At 37.6% G+C, this 15,138-nt stretch overlaps 1 protein-coding gene, 1 long non-coding RNA gene and 1 pseudogene across 5 annotated transcripts in view; 2 read left to right on the forward strand and 1 right to left on the reverse strand.

The window, feature by feature from the left end:
• The window catches only part of SEPTIN11 (septin 11), a 168,070-nt gene that overhangs the window by 78,443 nt on the left and 74,489 nt on the right, over positions 1–15,138 (forward strand). For all 3 annotated transcript variants that reach the window (XM_074228545.1, XM_074228547.1, XM_074228546.1), the window contains exon 3: positions 10,964–11,159. In XM_074228545.1, the coding sequence (XP_074084646.1) occupies positions 10,964–11,159 (196 nt within the window). The remainder of the gene's footprint in view (positions 1–10,963; positions 11,160–15,138) is intronic.
• Positions 1–15,138, reverse strand: part of LOC141517500 (uncharacterized) — a 70,926-nt gene that overhangs the window by 25,922 nt on the left and 29,866 nt on the right. The gene's annotated exons all lie outside the window — the stretch shown is intronic.
• LOC141517121 (poly(rC)-binding protein 2 pseudogene) lies at positions 6,370–10,955 on the forward strand (annotated as a pseudogene).

A 15,138-nucleotide genomic window follows, 5' to 3' on the forward strand; every position in this document is an offset into this window, starting at 1 on the left:
AGTCCAGTAATTTAGAACTGGGGTTCCCAAAATGTAAAATTTCTCCTCTATGTCTCCTTTGGAGAGCATGTGGAAGCACATGGACAAAAGTCACATAGATGTGACTAGGTTGTATTCATGTGATCTGAATCACTGGAAGGAATATCCAGACCCATTGGCATGACAGCCTAGTATTGAGTCTACTTGATTTGATTTTCCTTACGAGTTGATGTGTACTAATCAGATTTTATTGGCAAATGATGTCAGCCATCTAATTAGAAATAGATCTGCTAGCTTCCATTTCACTTTGGTTTATTTAAATTGGAAAACAATGAGCAAAAAAGAATTCTTAAATAAATGAATCTGAAACCATTTTGCCATAAATTTTGCCATCCTCTTAAAATAATTATATCACTTATTCATTCCCACTAGGATTTCCTGAAGAGTTACATTGGCGTGTGTTTGTCTCAAAAGAATAGTCTTGTTTAGGCAATTTTCAGGGTTCATTTTATTATTACCATGCTGGAAATTTTTCTTTCCTAATTGGACAACCTGACATGTTTCCTTATCTACCAATGTCCTAGTTCTTGTAGAAGAGTAAGAGTCTCCAGAAATCTCGGGGACACTTTTTGAAGATTTCTTCAATGTTCTTGTCTATTGCCCTGAATTCACGTCATTTGGTTCTTTGGGTTGGAGCAAGACACTACATAATCATTTACTGGGCTTTGAAATAGGTGGCATAGAGATAGGAATCAGACATGTGATTTCTTTAGTATTAGGGAACTTATACATGGGTAAACTCCTTGTATTAATTTAAGTTGGTACTTTATTTGTAACTGTAGTCCTGGAAATCCACCTAGACCATTAGGGAATTAAGTCAAAGTAGCCAGTATGTGTCAGAGATAGGCTTTTCAGTTCTTGCTGGGACCAAGGCTATCTCCAGCTCCACTATAATATCCACATTGCATTTCTTGTATTTAGATGATCTTAATAAATTCCTATTACATTAGATTGTGTTCAGTTGCTCACATAATGAGGCAAAGGTTCTAGGTTCAAGTTCTTTCCATATAGGTCAGATGACTCACAATGAAGTTGAACAAGATAAGGCAACAAATATTCATTAAGCACTCATGGTATGCCTTGAATTGTGCTAAGTACTGGGAACTAGACATCTGTTCTTCTTCATTGCTATATTCAGCACCCCAAGTAGCAACATACTAAGCCTGGAGTCCAGTAGACCTGAATTCAAATCCAGTCTTAGATATTTACTTGGGTGACCCAGGACAAGTCATTTAACCAACTTCTGTTTCTTCATGTATAACACTGGCATAAAGTCTCCCAGAGTTGTGAGAAAGTAAGATAACATTTGTAAAGCACTCCACAAACCTCAAAGTGCTACATAAATTCTAGCTTTTATTGTTATTATTTATTACCCCTTCTCCCACCACTACCAGCAGTAGCAACAAACTCATTCAGGTAAACACTTTTGTTGTCAGGAGATTGGGCAAGAGTAGGGAGGAAAAACAACTCAAAAGGAGACTATTGATGGTAAACTTCTAGGATCTAGTACTATGTAAACTTCTTGAAGGTGGGGTCCATTTCCCATTTAAAGGTATTCCCTTTCTGTAACAAGGGTAAGTACTCTATATCCTACTGGGGAAAACAGGCTATAGGCAGCCCTTGAACTAAAAATGTTTACTTGCTTTAAAAATATATGGGTTTGTTTATTTTTAACATTCTTTTCTTTTTAAATTGAGTTCTAAATTCTCTCCCTCCTTCCCACTGCTTCCCTACCCAAGAATCAAAATATCAATTATACATGTGAAATCATGCAAGATATTTCCAAATTTGTCATATCACCAAAAAAAGTAGAAAAAAGAAAAGAAAGAAAAATGAGAAAATTACATTTCAACTTGCACTCGGTTCTATTTCTGGAGTTGGAAAGCATTTTTCATTATTAGTCCTTTTGAATTGCTTGGTTCATTTCCTTGATCAGAGTAGCCAAGTATTTCACTATTTATACTTAGGTTATCTTGATTAGACTAGCTAAGTATTTTTTTTTCACTGTTGAGCATCATTACAACATTGATAATAATGTGTTCATTGATTTCCCTCCTATTTTTCCTCACTTCACTTTTCATCAGTTCATATAGATCTTGTCATGGCTTGTTTTTTTTTTTTTAAACTGGTCTCATGATATCTTAAAGCACAGTAGTACTCATCATGATCATATGCAATGATTTGTTCAGTCATTACCCACTCTCAATTTCTAATCCTTTGCCATCACAAAAAGGGCTGCTGTAAAGACTTTTATACTTATAAGCCCTTGACATTTTTCTGTATCTTTTGGGGGTATAGTCCTTGTAGCATTATTGCTGAGTCAAAGGATATATATAGCCTTTTGGTTATAGTTCCAAACTGTTCTCCAGAATGGTTGGACCAATTCATAGTTCCACCAATAATTTATTAGTGTTTCTACTTATTTTCTCCATTTCCTCCAGCATGTCATTTCTGATAGTTATGAACAATAGTGATTTAGGGTATTTTTTTCATATTATTATAGATAGATTTGATTTCTCCTTTTCAAACTTATCTGTTATTGTCCCTTGTTCATTTGTCAGTTGGGGAATATATATCATTTTTATAAATTTGACCCAGTTTCTTTCATATGCATATATATTATATATAAAATATATGATAAATGCAAAGTTTATTAGAAAAATTTGCTCCCAAAATTTTTTTACTTCATTGTAAAATATAATTCATTAGTAAAATAATTCCTTGATTATTCTCTTTTAATTAGATCTGTATTTTCTTTTGCTTTGTTCAGTCATTGCCTACTCTCGATTTCTAATCCTTTGCCATCACAAAAGTAAATCTGACATTGATTGCTCCCTCCTATCTTCTTTGCTTAAGCTAAAGTTTAACAGATTCTGTTTCAGCTCTTTATTTTAACTCTGTGGCTATCTTTCTGTTTCAAGTATATTCCTTATAAGCAATATATTGTCAGATTCTGATTTTTAATGCATTCTGCTCTCTACTTCCATTTTATGGGTGAGTTCATCCCATTCACATTCAGTTATGATAATTTACAATATATTTCTCTCCTATTTTCTTCTGTTTATCCTTCTCTCTTTTTATTCCCTCTTCAAAAGCCTGTTTTGCTTCTCTCACTACCCTACCTACCTCACTCCCATATCTCTTAACCCTTTATCCTTTCCTATTGGGTAAGATATTTTTCACTTTTGATGAAAATGAGCTTCAAGAATTGCCTGCCACTCCACCCCACCACACTCCCATTTCCCTTTCCATTGTAAAAGCTCTTTCTTTACATGCCTCTTTTATGCAAGAAAAAATTGCCCATTCTATCTCTCCCCTATTCCCACATTATATTCTTTTTTTAAAGATATAATTTATTTAGAATTTTATATTTTTCCCCTAATCTTGCTTCCCTCCCCCCACCCCTACAGAAGACAGTCTGTTTGTCTTTACATTGTTTCTATGGTATACACTGATTTAAGTTGAATGTGATGAAAGAGAAATCATATCCTTAAGGAAGAAAAATAAAGTATAAGAGATAGCAAAGTTACATAATTAAGATAACAGTTCTTTTTTTTAAATTAAAGGTAATTGTCTTTGGTCTTTGTTCAAACTCCACAATTTTTTCTCTGGATACAGATTGTGTTCTTCATCGAAGATAGCACAAAATTTTGCCTGATTGCTGCATTGATGGAATGAGCAAGTCCATTAAGGTTGATCATCACCCCCATGTTGCTATTAGGGTGTTCAGTGTTCTTCTGGTTCTGCTCATCTCACTCAGCATCAGTTCATGCAAATCCTTCCAGTCTTCCCTGAATTCCCAGCCCTTCTGGTTTCTAATAGAACAATAGTGTTCCATGACATACATATACCACAGTTTGTTAAGCCATTTCCCCAATTGAAGGACATTCACTTAATTTCCAGTTCTTTGCCACCACTAACAGGGTTGCTATGAATATTTTTGTACAAGTGATGTTTTTACCCTTTTTTTCATAATCTCTTCAGGGATAAACCCAGTAGTGGCATTGTTGCCCTTTGGGTGTAATTCCAAATTGCTCTCCAGAAAAAGTGGATGAGTTCACAGCTCCACTAACAATGTATTAGTGTCCCAGATTTCCCATATCCCTTCCAACATTGATCATTGTCCTTTCTGGCCATATTGGCCAGTCTGAGAGGTGTGAACCCACAATGTATTCTTCTTTGTCACTTGTTCATGGAGGGCTGGGGCGGGAACAGCTGAAGAGATCATCCAACATAATTGACTCACACTCATGCCCTCTTCTATGTAGACACCTTCTGTCCAAATCATGATAAAGTTCTTAAGAGTTACAAAAATGTAGCACCTGTCTATATAGGTATATAAATAGCTTTAACTTTATTGAATCTCTTATGATTACTCTTTCATGTTTACCATTTTTATGCTTCTCTTGAATCTTATGTTGAAAGTTATGTTTTCTGTTCAGTTTAAGCTTTCATTAAAACTGCTTGAAAAATCTTCTATTTCATTAAATACCCCCCCCCCAAGATAAAATTCATCTTAGCTTAGCAGGTGATTCTTGACTGTATTCTAGCTCTTTTGCCTTCTGGAATATCATATTCCAAGTCCTCCACTCCTTTAATGTGGAAGCTGCTAAATCTTCTATGTTTCTGACTGCATGATATTTGATGACTGCTTTGTGGTATTTTCTTGACTTGGGAACTCTAGAATTTGACTGTACTATTCCTGGGAGTTTTCATTTGGTTATCTTTTTTAGGAGATGATTGGTAGATTCTTTCAATTTCTATTTTATCTTCTGGACATAAGATATTAGAAAGTTTAACTTTGTAATTTCTTGAAATATGATGTCTAGGTTTTATTTTTGATCATTACTTTTTTCATCTTGATTTACTTTCTATGTGAGCTATTTTTTATGATAGTTCACATTTTCTTTCTTTTTTTAAATTCTTTTGCCCTTGTTTTATTGTTATATTTTTAAATGTCTCATGGAGACTTTATCTTCCATTTACTCAATTCTAATTTTTAAGAAATTATTTTCTTTTTTTTTTTAGGTTTCTTTTTTTGCAAGGCAAATGGGGTTAAGTGGCTTGCCCAAGGCCACACAGCTAGGTAATTATTAAGTGTTTGAGACTGGATTTGAACCCAGGTACTCCTGACTCCAGGGCCGGTGCTTTATCCACTGTGCCACCTAGCCGCCCCAAGAAATTATTTTCTTCAGTGATCTTTTACACCTCCTTTTTCATTTGGCCAATTCTGCTTGTCAAGAAGTTCTCTTCAGTGGATTTTTGAGTATCTTTTACCATTAGACCAGTTCTGTTTTTTACACTATTATTCAATATTTTTATGCCTCTTTTACCAAACCATAATCCTTTTTTCATAATTTTCTTGCATCATTCTCATTTCTTTTTCCAATTTTACCTCTACCACTCTTTGATGTTGTTAGTCATTTTCTTTATTTCTTCCTTTATGTGACCCCTTTTCAGGTTTTCTTGGCAAATATACTAGAGTGGTTTGCCATTTCTTTCTCCAGCTCACTTTTACAGATGTGGAAGTTGGTCACAAAAATCTGAGGTGGGATTTCAACTTAGATTTTCCTGACTCCAGGTCTAGCACACTCTCTACTGCACTGCCTACCTGTTTCTTATCTCTTTCTAACTCTTCTAGGAATTCTTATTGGACTTGGGTTCATTTGGCATTTTTCTTTGAGGTTTGTTTATAGGTGTTTTCACTTTATTATCTTCTTTCTGAGTTTGTCATTTTACACAGTAGATGGTGTCAGAAGATTTTATTTAAATATAGTATTATTGTTTTACCCCTTAGTTCTAATTCTTCTTTTACAACATGACTAATATGAAAACGTGGTAAATATGATTGTACATCTATAACCTATATCAGATATCAGATTGCTTGAATGAAGTGGGACAGGAGGAGGGAAGGGAGGGTGGTAGAAAAATGTGGAATTCAAAAGCTTGCAAAAGGATGAATGGTTGAAACCTATCTTAGCATTAATTGGAAAAAATAAAATATATATTTAAAAAGGAACATTATCGCAGAGTAAAATAATGTAATATGATAATCCTCATACTTTTTGTTTGTTTTGCAAGGCAAAACAAAGGTCACATAGCTAGGCAATTATTAAGTGTCTGAAATCGGCTTTGAACTCAGGTCCCCCTGACTCCAGGGCCAGTGCTCTATCCACTGTGCCACCTAGCTGACCCTCTGATGGATTTATGATAAAGAATACAACCCATCCCAGAGAGAGAGAGAAAGCCAGAGATAGACTGAAGTATGCTGTTTTCCTCTCACTTCATTTTTTTTGAAGTTTAACTTTTTTGGGGGGGATATATTGAATTTTACAGCAAGATAATTTTAATAATGTGAATCTCACCATCTGGCTACTTATGTATGGAAAGGAAGTTGGAAGCATTATTGGAAAGAAAGGAGAATCGGTCAAGAAGATGCGTGAAGAGAGTGGTGTGTATCAACATCTCAGAAGGGAATTGTCCCAAGAGAATAATTACTCTGGCTGGACCTACCAATGCCATCTTTAAAGCTTTTGCTATAATCATTGACAAGCTGGAAGAGGACATCAGCAGTTCTGTGACCAATAGTACAGCTGCCAGTAGACTCTCCAGTCACCCTGAGGCTTGTGGTCCCTGCTAGCCAGTGTGGCTCTTTCATTGGAAAAGGAAGATGCAAGATCAAGGAAATAGAGAGTATAGGAGCTCAGGTCCAGGTGGCAGGGGGCATGCTACCAAACTCAACTGAGTGGGCCATCACTATTGCTGGCATCCCACAATCTATCATTGAGTGTGTCAAACAGATCTGTGTGGTCATGTTGGAGTCTCCCCTGAAGGGCATGACCATCCCATACCAGCCCAAGCCATCCAGCTCTCCAGTCATCTTTGTCTTTTTTTTTTTTTAGGTTTTTGTAAGGCAAACGGGGTTAAGTGGCTTGCCCAAGGCCACACAGCTAGGTAATTATTAAGTGTCTGAGACCGGATTTGAACCCAGGTACTCCTGACTCCAGGGCCGGTGCTTTATCCACTACGCCACCTAGCCGCCCCTTATCTCCAGTCATCTTTGAAGGTGGTCAGGAAAGGTACAGCACAGGCTATGACAGTGTGAGCTTTCCCCACACTACCCTATCCATGTGCCTCAATCCTGACCTGGAGGGACCACCTCTAGAGGCCTATACCATTCAAGGACAGTATGCCATTCCACAGCCAGATTTGACCAAGCTGCATCAGTTGGCAATGCAACAGTCTCACTTTCCCATGATGCATGGCAACACTGGATTCAGTGCAGGTTTGGATGCATCTGCTCAGACTACTTCTCATGAACTCACCATTCTAAATGACTTAATTGGCTGCATAATCGGGTGTCAAGATGCCAAAATCAATGAAATTCATCAGATGTCTGGGGCTCAGATTAAAATTGCCAATCCAGTGGAAGGATCTACTGATAGGCAGGTTACCATCACTGGATCTGCTGCCAGCATTAGCTTGGCCCAGTATCTGATCAATGTCAGGCTTTCCTCGAAGATGGGTGGCATGGGAAGCAGCTAGAACAATGCAGACTCACCCATAACCCCCTTCTGCTGTTCACCACCCATGATCCATCTGTGTAGTTTCTGAACAGTTAGTGATTCCAGGTTTTAAATAGTTTGTAAGTTTTCAGTTTCTACACAACTTTATCATCCACTCGTGATTTTTTTAATTACAGCATTTTAATTCCTTTCTCCATTCAGTCGTTAATGCTGAGAACCATATTTAGTTTTATAAGCTTCTCCCTGTTTTTTTTTGTTTTTGTTTTTGTTTTGGGGGTTTTTGGGGGGGCTCATGAATTTTTTTCTGTTTTTTTTGTCATTGAAATGTAAGAGTGGAATATTAATACATTTCAGTTTAGTTCTGTAATGCCAGAAATTTAAAAAAAAATTAAAAGATGGACTGGAAAAAAAAAGTATGAGGACTAGGGGGCGAGAGTACCTGAGTTCAAATTCGGCCTCTGACACTTAATAATTACCTAGCTGTGTGGCCTTGGGCAAGCCACTTAAGCCCACTTGCCTTGCAAAAAAAAAATCCTAAAAAAAAATAAGTCCATCAGGGAAGTTGTTTGAATATTTTTTCCCATAGTTGCTATTGTTAACTGTATTACCCTCTATTCTTTTCCTCTCCACTCCTATTCTACTCTCTCTTCCACCCTGTCCCTCCTCAGAAGTGTGTCCCACAAGCTTCCCTCCTTTCTATCACTGACTCCCTCTCCCCTCCCTCTCTTCCCTTCTCCTTTCCCTTTCCTCTCATTTTTCCTCTAAGATAGATTTCTATACTCTATTGAGAGTGTATGTTATTTCTTCACTGAGCCATTTCTGATGAGAATGAAGGCTCACTCATTCCCCCTCACCTTCCTCCCCTCCACTGCATTGCAAAAGATTTTTCTTGACTCTTTTAGGTGAAATATCTTAGCCCATTTAACCTCTCCTGTCCCTTTCTCAAAGTACTTTCCTTTATCACCTATTGACTTCATCTTTATACTATATTATATTCAGCTCCCTCCTGTGCTCCTTCTAACACTTCTTATTAATGAGGTTTATATGAGTTATCAGTATCTTCTTTCCATGCAGGAATGCTTGCAGTTCAATATCATTAAATCCCTCATAATTAGTCCTTCCCCTCCACCCCTGTCTATGCTTTACCTGAGTCCTGTACTTGGAGATCAAACTTTCTGTTCAGCTCTGGTTGTTTGAACAGGAAAGTTTGAAAGTTCCCTGTTTCTTTGAAACTCCATCTTTTCCTCTGAAAGAGGATGTTCAGTTTTGCTTGGTAGTTGATTCTCAGGTGTGATCCAACCTCTTTTTATCATATTCCAAGCCCTATAAGCCCTTAATGTAGATGCTATTAAGTCCTGTGTAAGCCTAACTGTAGTACCACAGTAGTTGAATTATTTCTTTCTGGCTGCTTCTAGCATTTTCTCTTTGACTTGGGAATTCTGGAATTTGCCTATAATATTCCTGGGAGGTTTTATGGGGAAGGGGGGAATCTCTTTCAGAAGGTGATTGGTGGATTCCCTCAATTTCTATTTTACCTTCTGCTTCTAGGATCTCAGGGCAGTGACTTTCAGGTAGTCCAATAATTTTTAAATGATCTCCTCTTTTCTAGGTCAGTTGTTTTTCAATGAGATATTTCACATTTTCTTCTGGTTTTTCATTCTTTTGGTTTTGTTTGATTTCTCGTAAAGTCATCATCTTCCTTTAGCTACATTCTACATTTGAAGGAGTTATTTTCTTCAGAGTGCTTTTTTATCTTCTTTTCCAACTGGCCTTTTCTGCTTTTTAAAGCATTCTCATTTGCCTTTCTGATGACTGTTTCCATTTGATCTAAGCTGGTTTTTTACATGTTATTTTCTTCAGTATTTTTTTTTTGTATCTCCTTCACCAAGCTATTGACTTGGTATTCAGGATTTTCCTGTATTGCTCTTATTTCTCTTTCCATTTTTTTCCTCTACCTCCCTTATTTGCTTTTTGGAGTCTTTTTTTTTTAATTCTTCCATAGCCTGAGACCAGTTCCTATTTCTCTTGGAGACTTTGGATACAGAAGCTTTGACTTTGTCATATTCTGAGTGTATATTTTGATCCTCCATGGGACCAAAGTAATTTTTTATGGCAGATTCTTTTTTTTTCTGTTGTTTGCTCATTTCCTCAGTCCATGACTCATTTCCTCAGTCTATGTCCTGGTGGAACAGATCTTTCCCACAGATCTACCAAGTAGTCCTGGACTGGGAAATGGTTTCAATCAGTTTATTGCACTTACAGAGCTTTGGGAGCTTTGGGTACACCCCTCCCCTGCCTTAATTCTTTTAAGGTCCAATGAGAGGCTCTGACTGCTCTCCTGGCCAGTGCTCTGCTCTGTGGATGACCACAAGCACTCCCCTGTGCCCTGCGACTGTTAGAGAGGTTCCTGCCCCTCTACAGGACCCAGACTGGGTGCTGGATCTGAGTGTGTACAAAGCAGCAGAGTCCTGCCCCAGGGATAGCAGAGAGATCTCTGTAGTCTCTCTCCACCCCCTTACCATTGGTGGGCTGAGCACTCTGGAAGCAGCTGTTGAGTGACTTGGTAGGTTCACTTGGCTAGCACTAGCCTTACCTGGGTTCCATGCCCACTCTGTTGTGGAAGAGTTCTCCTTCTGACCCTCTAGGATCCCTGGGCAAAGAGCTCTAGGAATTGCTCTTGCTGCCCCGGACCCAGGCACCCCATGGGCTGTTCCTGGAAGGCTAGAACTGGTTTGCTCCAGCAAGGCATGGCTGTGACCTGGACTGCTCTGTGGCTTTTTCTAACCCCTGGTCCTGGTGGAACAGATCTTTCCCACAGATCTACCAAGTTGTCTTGGACTGAGAAATGGTTTCACTTAGTTTTACTGTGGGTTCTACCCTTCTAAAATTTGATGAGTCAATTTTATGGCTTTTGGAGGTTTTTGGGGAAGAGTTTCTGGGAATCCCTGCCCTCATGCTGCCATCTTGGTTCCCCAGGGCTATACTTTTTAAAAAGTAACAGAAACATGGTATTGTATGGCAATGCATGGAGGAGGGAAGTGAAGTTTGGAGTCAGAGGAAATGAGGGTCAATGTGACTCTGACTTTTAACCTGAGTTTGGGTTTCCTCATCTATAAAATGGAGGGTTTGCTCTTAACCTTTAAGCTCTACTTTTTACCCCTAAATACTTGAATCCTATGATCTTGAACGTGGTAAAGAGTTTGTAAATTATATATACTGTCCAAAGACCATCTTGTTAAGTACTTGGAGTTCCCCCAGAGCTAAAAAGTCATCTTTACTGTTTAGGACCTTTGATATAAGTATCTGAGGAAGAATCTAATAGATTAGGGTAAATAACAAAGTTAATGAGGTATTTGAAGGACCTGGTTCCATTTTGTTCATTTTGTTTGTTTGTGCAGGTGAGACAGGCATTGGGAAGTCAACCTTAATGGATACGTTATTCAACACCAAGTTTGAGAGTGACCCAGCTACTCACAATGAGCCTGGAGTCCGGTTAAAAGCCAGGAGTTATGAGCTTCAGGAGAGCAATGTGCGCCTGAAACTGACCATCGTCGATACTGTTGGATTTGGAGATCAGATAAACAAAGACGACAGGTAAATTTATGAATCTTTTTGGATTGATTTTGGGTTTCTTGAGGGTTTGGGGGTAGGATGTTCTGGTGACTTAGTCTCAGGTTCTAGAGACTCTGACTTTGGTACCTGGGCTCCCTCCGGGGAATATATAAAACATAGTGTGGTTACCCTATGTGATTGTCTTCCCTTGAGAGTAGGGCCTGGCTATAGTCTGAGATTCTTTACCTCCTCTGTTGTGGGGGAGCCTAACCAGAATGACCTAATTGACTTTATTTTATAGAGTCCTACAGATCAGAAAGTATCTGGAATAAATTTCATTATAGCAGGCAGGGTACTGGACTAGAAGTCCTAGATTCTAGGTTTTCTTTTACTCAGTAGTAAGTGCCTAGTAATTGGGTCAAGTTGCTTCATCTTTTCTTAGCTCTTAAATTGAGTTTTGAATTACATTATCTCTAAGTTATTTCACAAGCTTTCATAGTATAGAAGAGAGGACCCCAGAAGAGTTATGAGTGAACCGACTGGCTTCCAAATGCTAGCATTACTGGCATACATAACTCTTGGTGTTTCCACTGTGAAGGTAGTTTCAGAACAATTTATTCTTGATTAAATTGTCTACTGCTCTGGATCCAAGTATGTGTCATGAGACATTTGTTGGTCCTCATGATTATATTGCCTTTTGGTGTCTTATTCTTTTTTGTAGGGATTATAGTTTGACTCTATGATAAGTGAATAGTGAAACCTAAATTCAGGACCTGTATGTATTGGATTGGGATTTACCTTCTCAATATTTTTAAAGAAAAAGTGGAGCAAATTATTTAATGGGTTGAATTCCTTGAGTATTCCCTAGGACAGTTCCATTATTTGGATTTCAGCCAAACTGATGATGAATCTCTCCAACCTGAGCTGTGATGGAGAGCAGATGTTAGCAGGATGCTACCTGAAGCTTTTCCCTTGTAATACAGAACTTAGCTCTTCTGGGTCACCTGCACTCTGGGAGGTGATAGCTGCAACAGGATTTTTCCTGATGTAATTGTTAACAGTCTGAATGCTAAGCAAATGCAGAGTTCTTAAAAAAATATGTTGAGCTAGTCATGATTAACCTACTTTCTGAAAATTAAACTTTTAAAATATTTTATTTTTCCAACTATTATTTATATTTCCAATTTTTACTTTTATAATGGTAGTTTTCAGCAATCAATTTTTTTTTGCAGGGTTTTGAGTTTCACATTTTTCTCCTTCCTGCCCTTCCCTCCCCCATCTCCCTGACAGAAAGCAATAATATATAAGCTATATAATACATTATAGGCTAAATTCAGAGATCCATATTAATCATGTTGTGAAAGAAGAATCAAATCAAAATGGAGGAAGAATTAGAGAGAAGAAAAAACATAATGCATAAGACTACTTGTAAAAATTGAAGATAGTAAGGTTTGATCTGCATTTAAACTCCACAGTTTCTTTCCTGGATTTGGATGTTATTTTCCATCACAAGTAAAGGTGAACTATTTTAAGTGCTAAAATAATTATTTATATATAAATGGTTGTTGTTACTCTCATGTTCATCTCCCCTACTCCCTAAGGCAGGTTCTTGGAGGAATTTCTTTTTAGAATCACATTTTTATAAGTTATGTAGTTATAGAAGATATGACAAATATTGAAACCTTATTTTGAAAAAAAAAAGCCATACCTTAACTTTTTGGCTTTGAATATAACCTCACCTCACCTATGCACTGTATTACTTTGTATGTTATTAAGAAACCAGATTCAGAACTAAAAAAAAAGCCCTCAACTGTTCTGCATTATAGGAAATGAAGAATTTAGTCAGTTGATTTAAAGTATAAAAGTCTCTTTAAAATAGAAATTAAAAGTTAATGCTGTATAACTTTGGACAATTGACTTAAACTTCAGCCTTCCCCTTTCTCATATGTAAAATCCTAGAGTTAAAACTATTAGATCTGGATGGAACCTTAGAAATGATCAGGCCTGATCTTTTTATTTCAATGATGAAGAGATAGAATTCCTGTGAGATCAGGTACTTTTCCACTCAGTATTACACTGCTAGTAGGCATTAGAGCCCAAACAGGACCCAAGTCTCTTGACTTTTTATTGAATATTTTCTTGGTATTAGATTGTCTCTAAGACCTTTTCTGGTTTTAAAAGCGTATGATTGTAATGAATTCTACTTCCCAGGAACATTCATTGAGTACTTAAATGAAGGTACGAACTTCCCCTAAGGCAACTTTTCTTACAGAGCTGGTATGTGGGCTGTTGATTTTAAGTATGGAAAAGCCAAAAGGAAGTTGGGTGGTTTCAAGTTCTCCTGAAAAGAAATGGGACACCACCCTGCTTTAGTCTGCGCCTCTTCATTCACTTTAAATAGCATTCAAGAAAAAAAAAAGTAGTTGACTACTTGGATTCTTACTCAGCATTTATCATTCTCCATACTAGCTGGAAGAGAAGATAACTTTGAATGTTATGTGACTGATCCCTTGTGGAGCACAGGAGATAGGACAGGAAGCAGCACCCACACAGGATGCTTCTCCTCTTGTCAACTAGGAGTATCTAATAAAGTTCTTTGGGGGGAAAATGCCACAGTATGAGAAATACTATACAAACTTGAAAGCTATTTTGATATTTATTATGGTGTTTGTTTTTACTTCTTAGTTCACAAAGGGAGCTAAACATTCACTTTCACATATGTTAGTTTAGAATAGGAGGGTTCTTATTCCAACTCCAAGGTTGGTGTTCCTCCTCTGATAACAGGCTGTTTTGAGAGCTCCAGTTGAAAGGCATGGACTATGTCGATATTCGTGCTGTTTGCTGCATCCAGGGTTGTTGATTCTGGCCTCTCTCCTAAATCATTCCAGAAGTGTTACTCCCTGGACTTCGGGAGCTAAATTAACCCTTTCAGGACACTAGGACAGATCATTCCATGTATTTCAGTCCTAATTGTGACCATGCATCCACCCACATCATTTTTATCATTAGAGTCTTATGTAGCAAGTGAAAAACCTAGGCTAGGATATTCTTCATTTTCAGAAGACTGCCTACAGAGCAAGCCATCTTTTAATGGTTCAGAAGACTTTTATGCAACCACCTCTCTTTTCCCCTCCCAAATTTTTGATAACCTTCACAGTTGGAAAAAATAAGGAGTTGTTTAGCTAAATACAATTTTCTTTCTCTGCAGAACCACAAGCATATCAAGAGATATTCAGTCAGCACTGTACAGTTCTGTGTTAATTAGGAATACTTGCCAGGTAATAATATGAACTGTTTTATATGAGAAGAAAATTGACAAAATGAACTCTGCTGTTTACTTATAAGCATTTTATACTAGACTCAGTGGAAAGAAGATTCACATTTAACTGACTGATGTGACTATGAAATTCTAGGATAATCCCTACTAGACCCTAGGAGTAAAGAGTACATGACACCTTTCCTTCTCTCTATGAAGGGGCCTCCTTTGCTCTGAAATCCAAACTCAGTTCTAAGGGAGCTTAGCTTCCTTGAAGATGGTTAAACTTCTTTTCAGACATCCCTTACCTACTTAACCCCTCAGCCCAGCACCTTGAGGGAAATTGCTTAAAGCTTAAGTTTTGGCTCATGTCTAGGTCTCTTTTAAAAGTAGGGAAAGAGGGGCAGCTAAGTGGTGCAGTGGATAGAGCACCGGCCCCTGGAGGCAGAAGGACCTGAGTTCAAATCCCACTTCAGACACTTAATAATTACCTAGCTGTGTGGCCTTGGGCAAGTCACTTAACTCCATTGCATTAAATAAAAATTTTTTGAAAAAGTGGGGAAAGGTACTCTGTAGGATGAACACATCAGGATTTATTCTTTATGTACAAAAGGTATATTAAACACATTGACTTTCCTTTTACTTCTTGTTGGCAATTATCTCATTTGATCACCTGGGATCATCGAAAGAGTGGAGTAACTCCCTTTTTAAGGGTTTATTCAGTAGACTCTCAAGGATAAGGTCTTCTCAGTGAGCAGTAAAGGG

Source organism: Macrotis lagotis, chromosome 3 (assembly GCF_037893015.1).
Source record: "Macrotis lagotis isolate mMagLag1 chromosome 3, bilby.v1.9.chrom.fasta, whole genome shotgun sequence".
Lineage (NCBI taxonomy): Eukaryota > Metazoa > Chordata > Mammalia > Peramelemorphia > Peramelidae > Macrotis > Macrotis lagotis.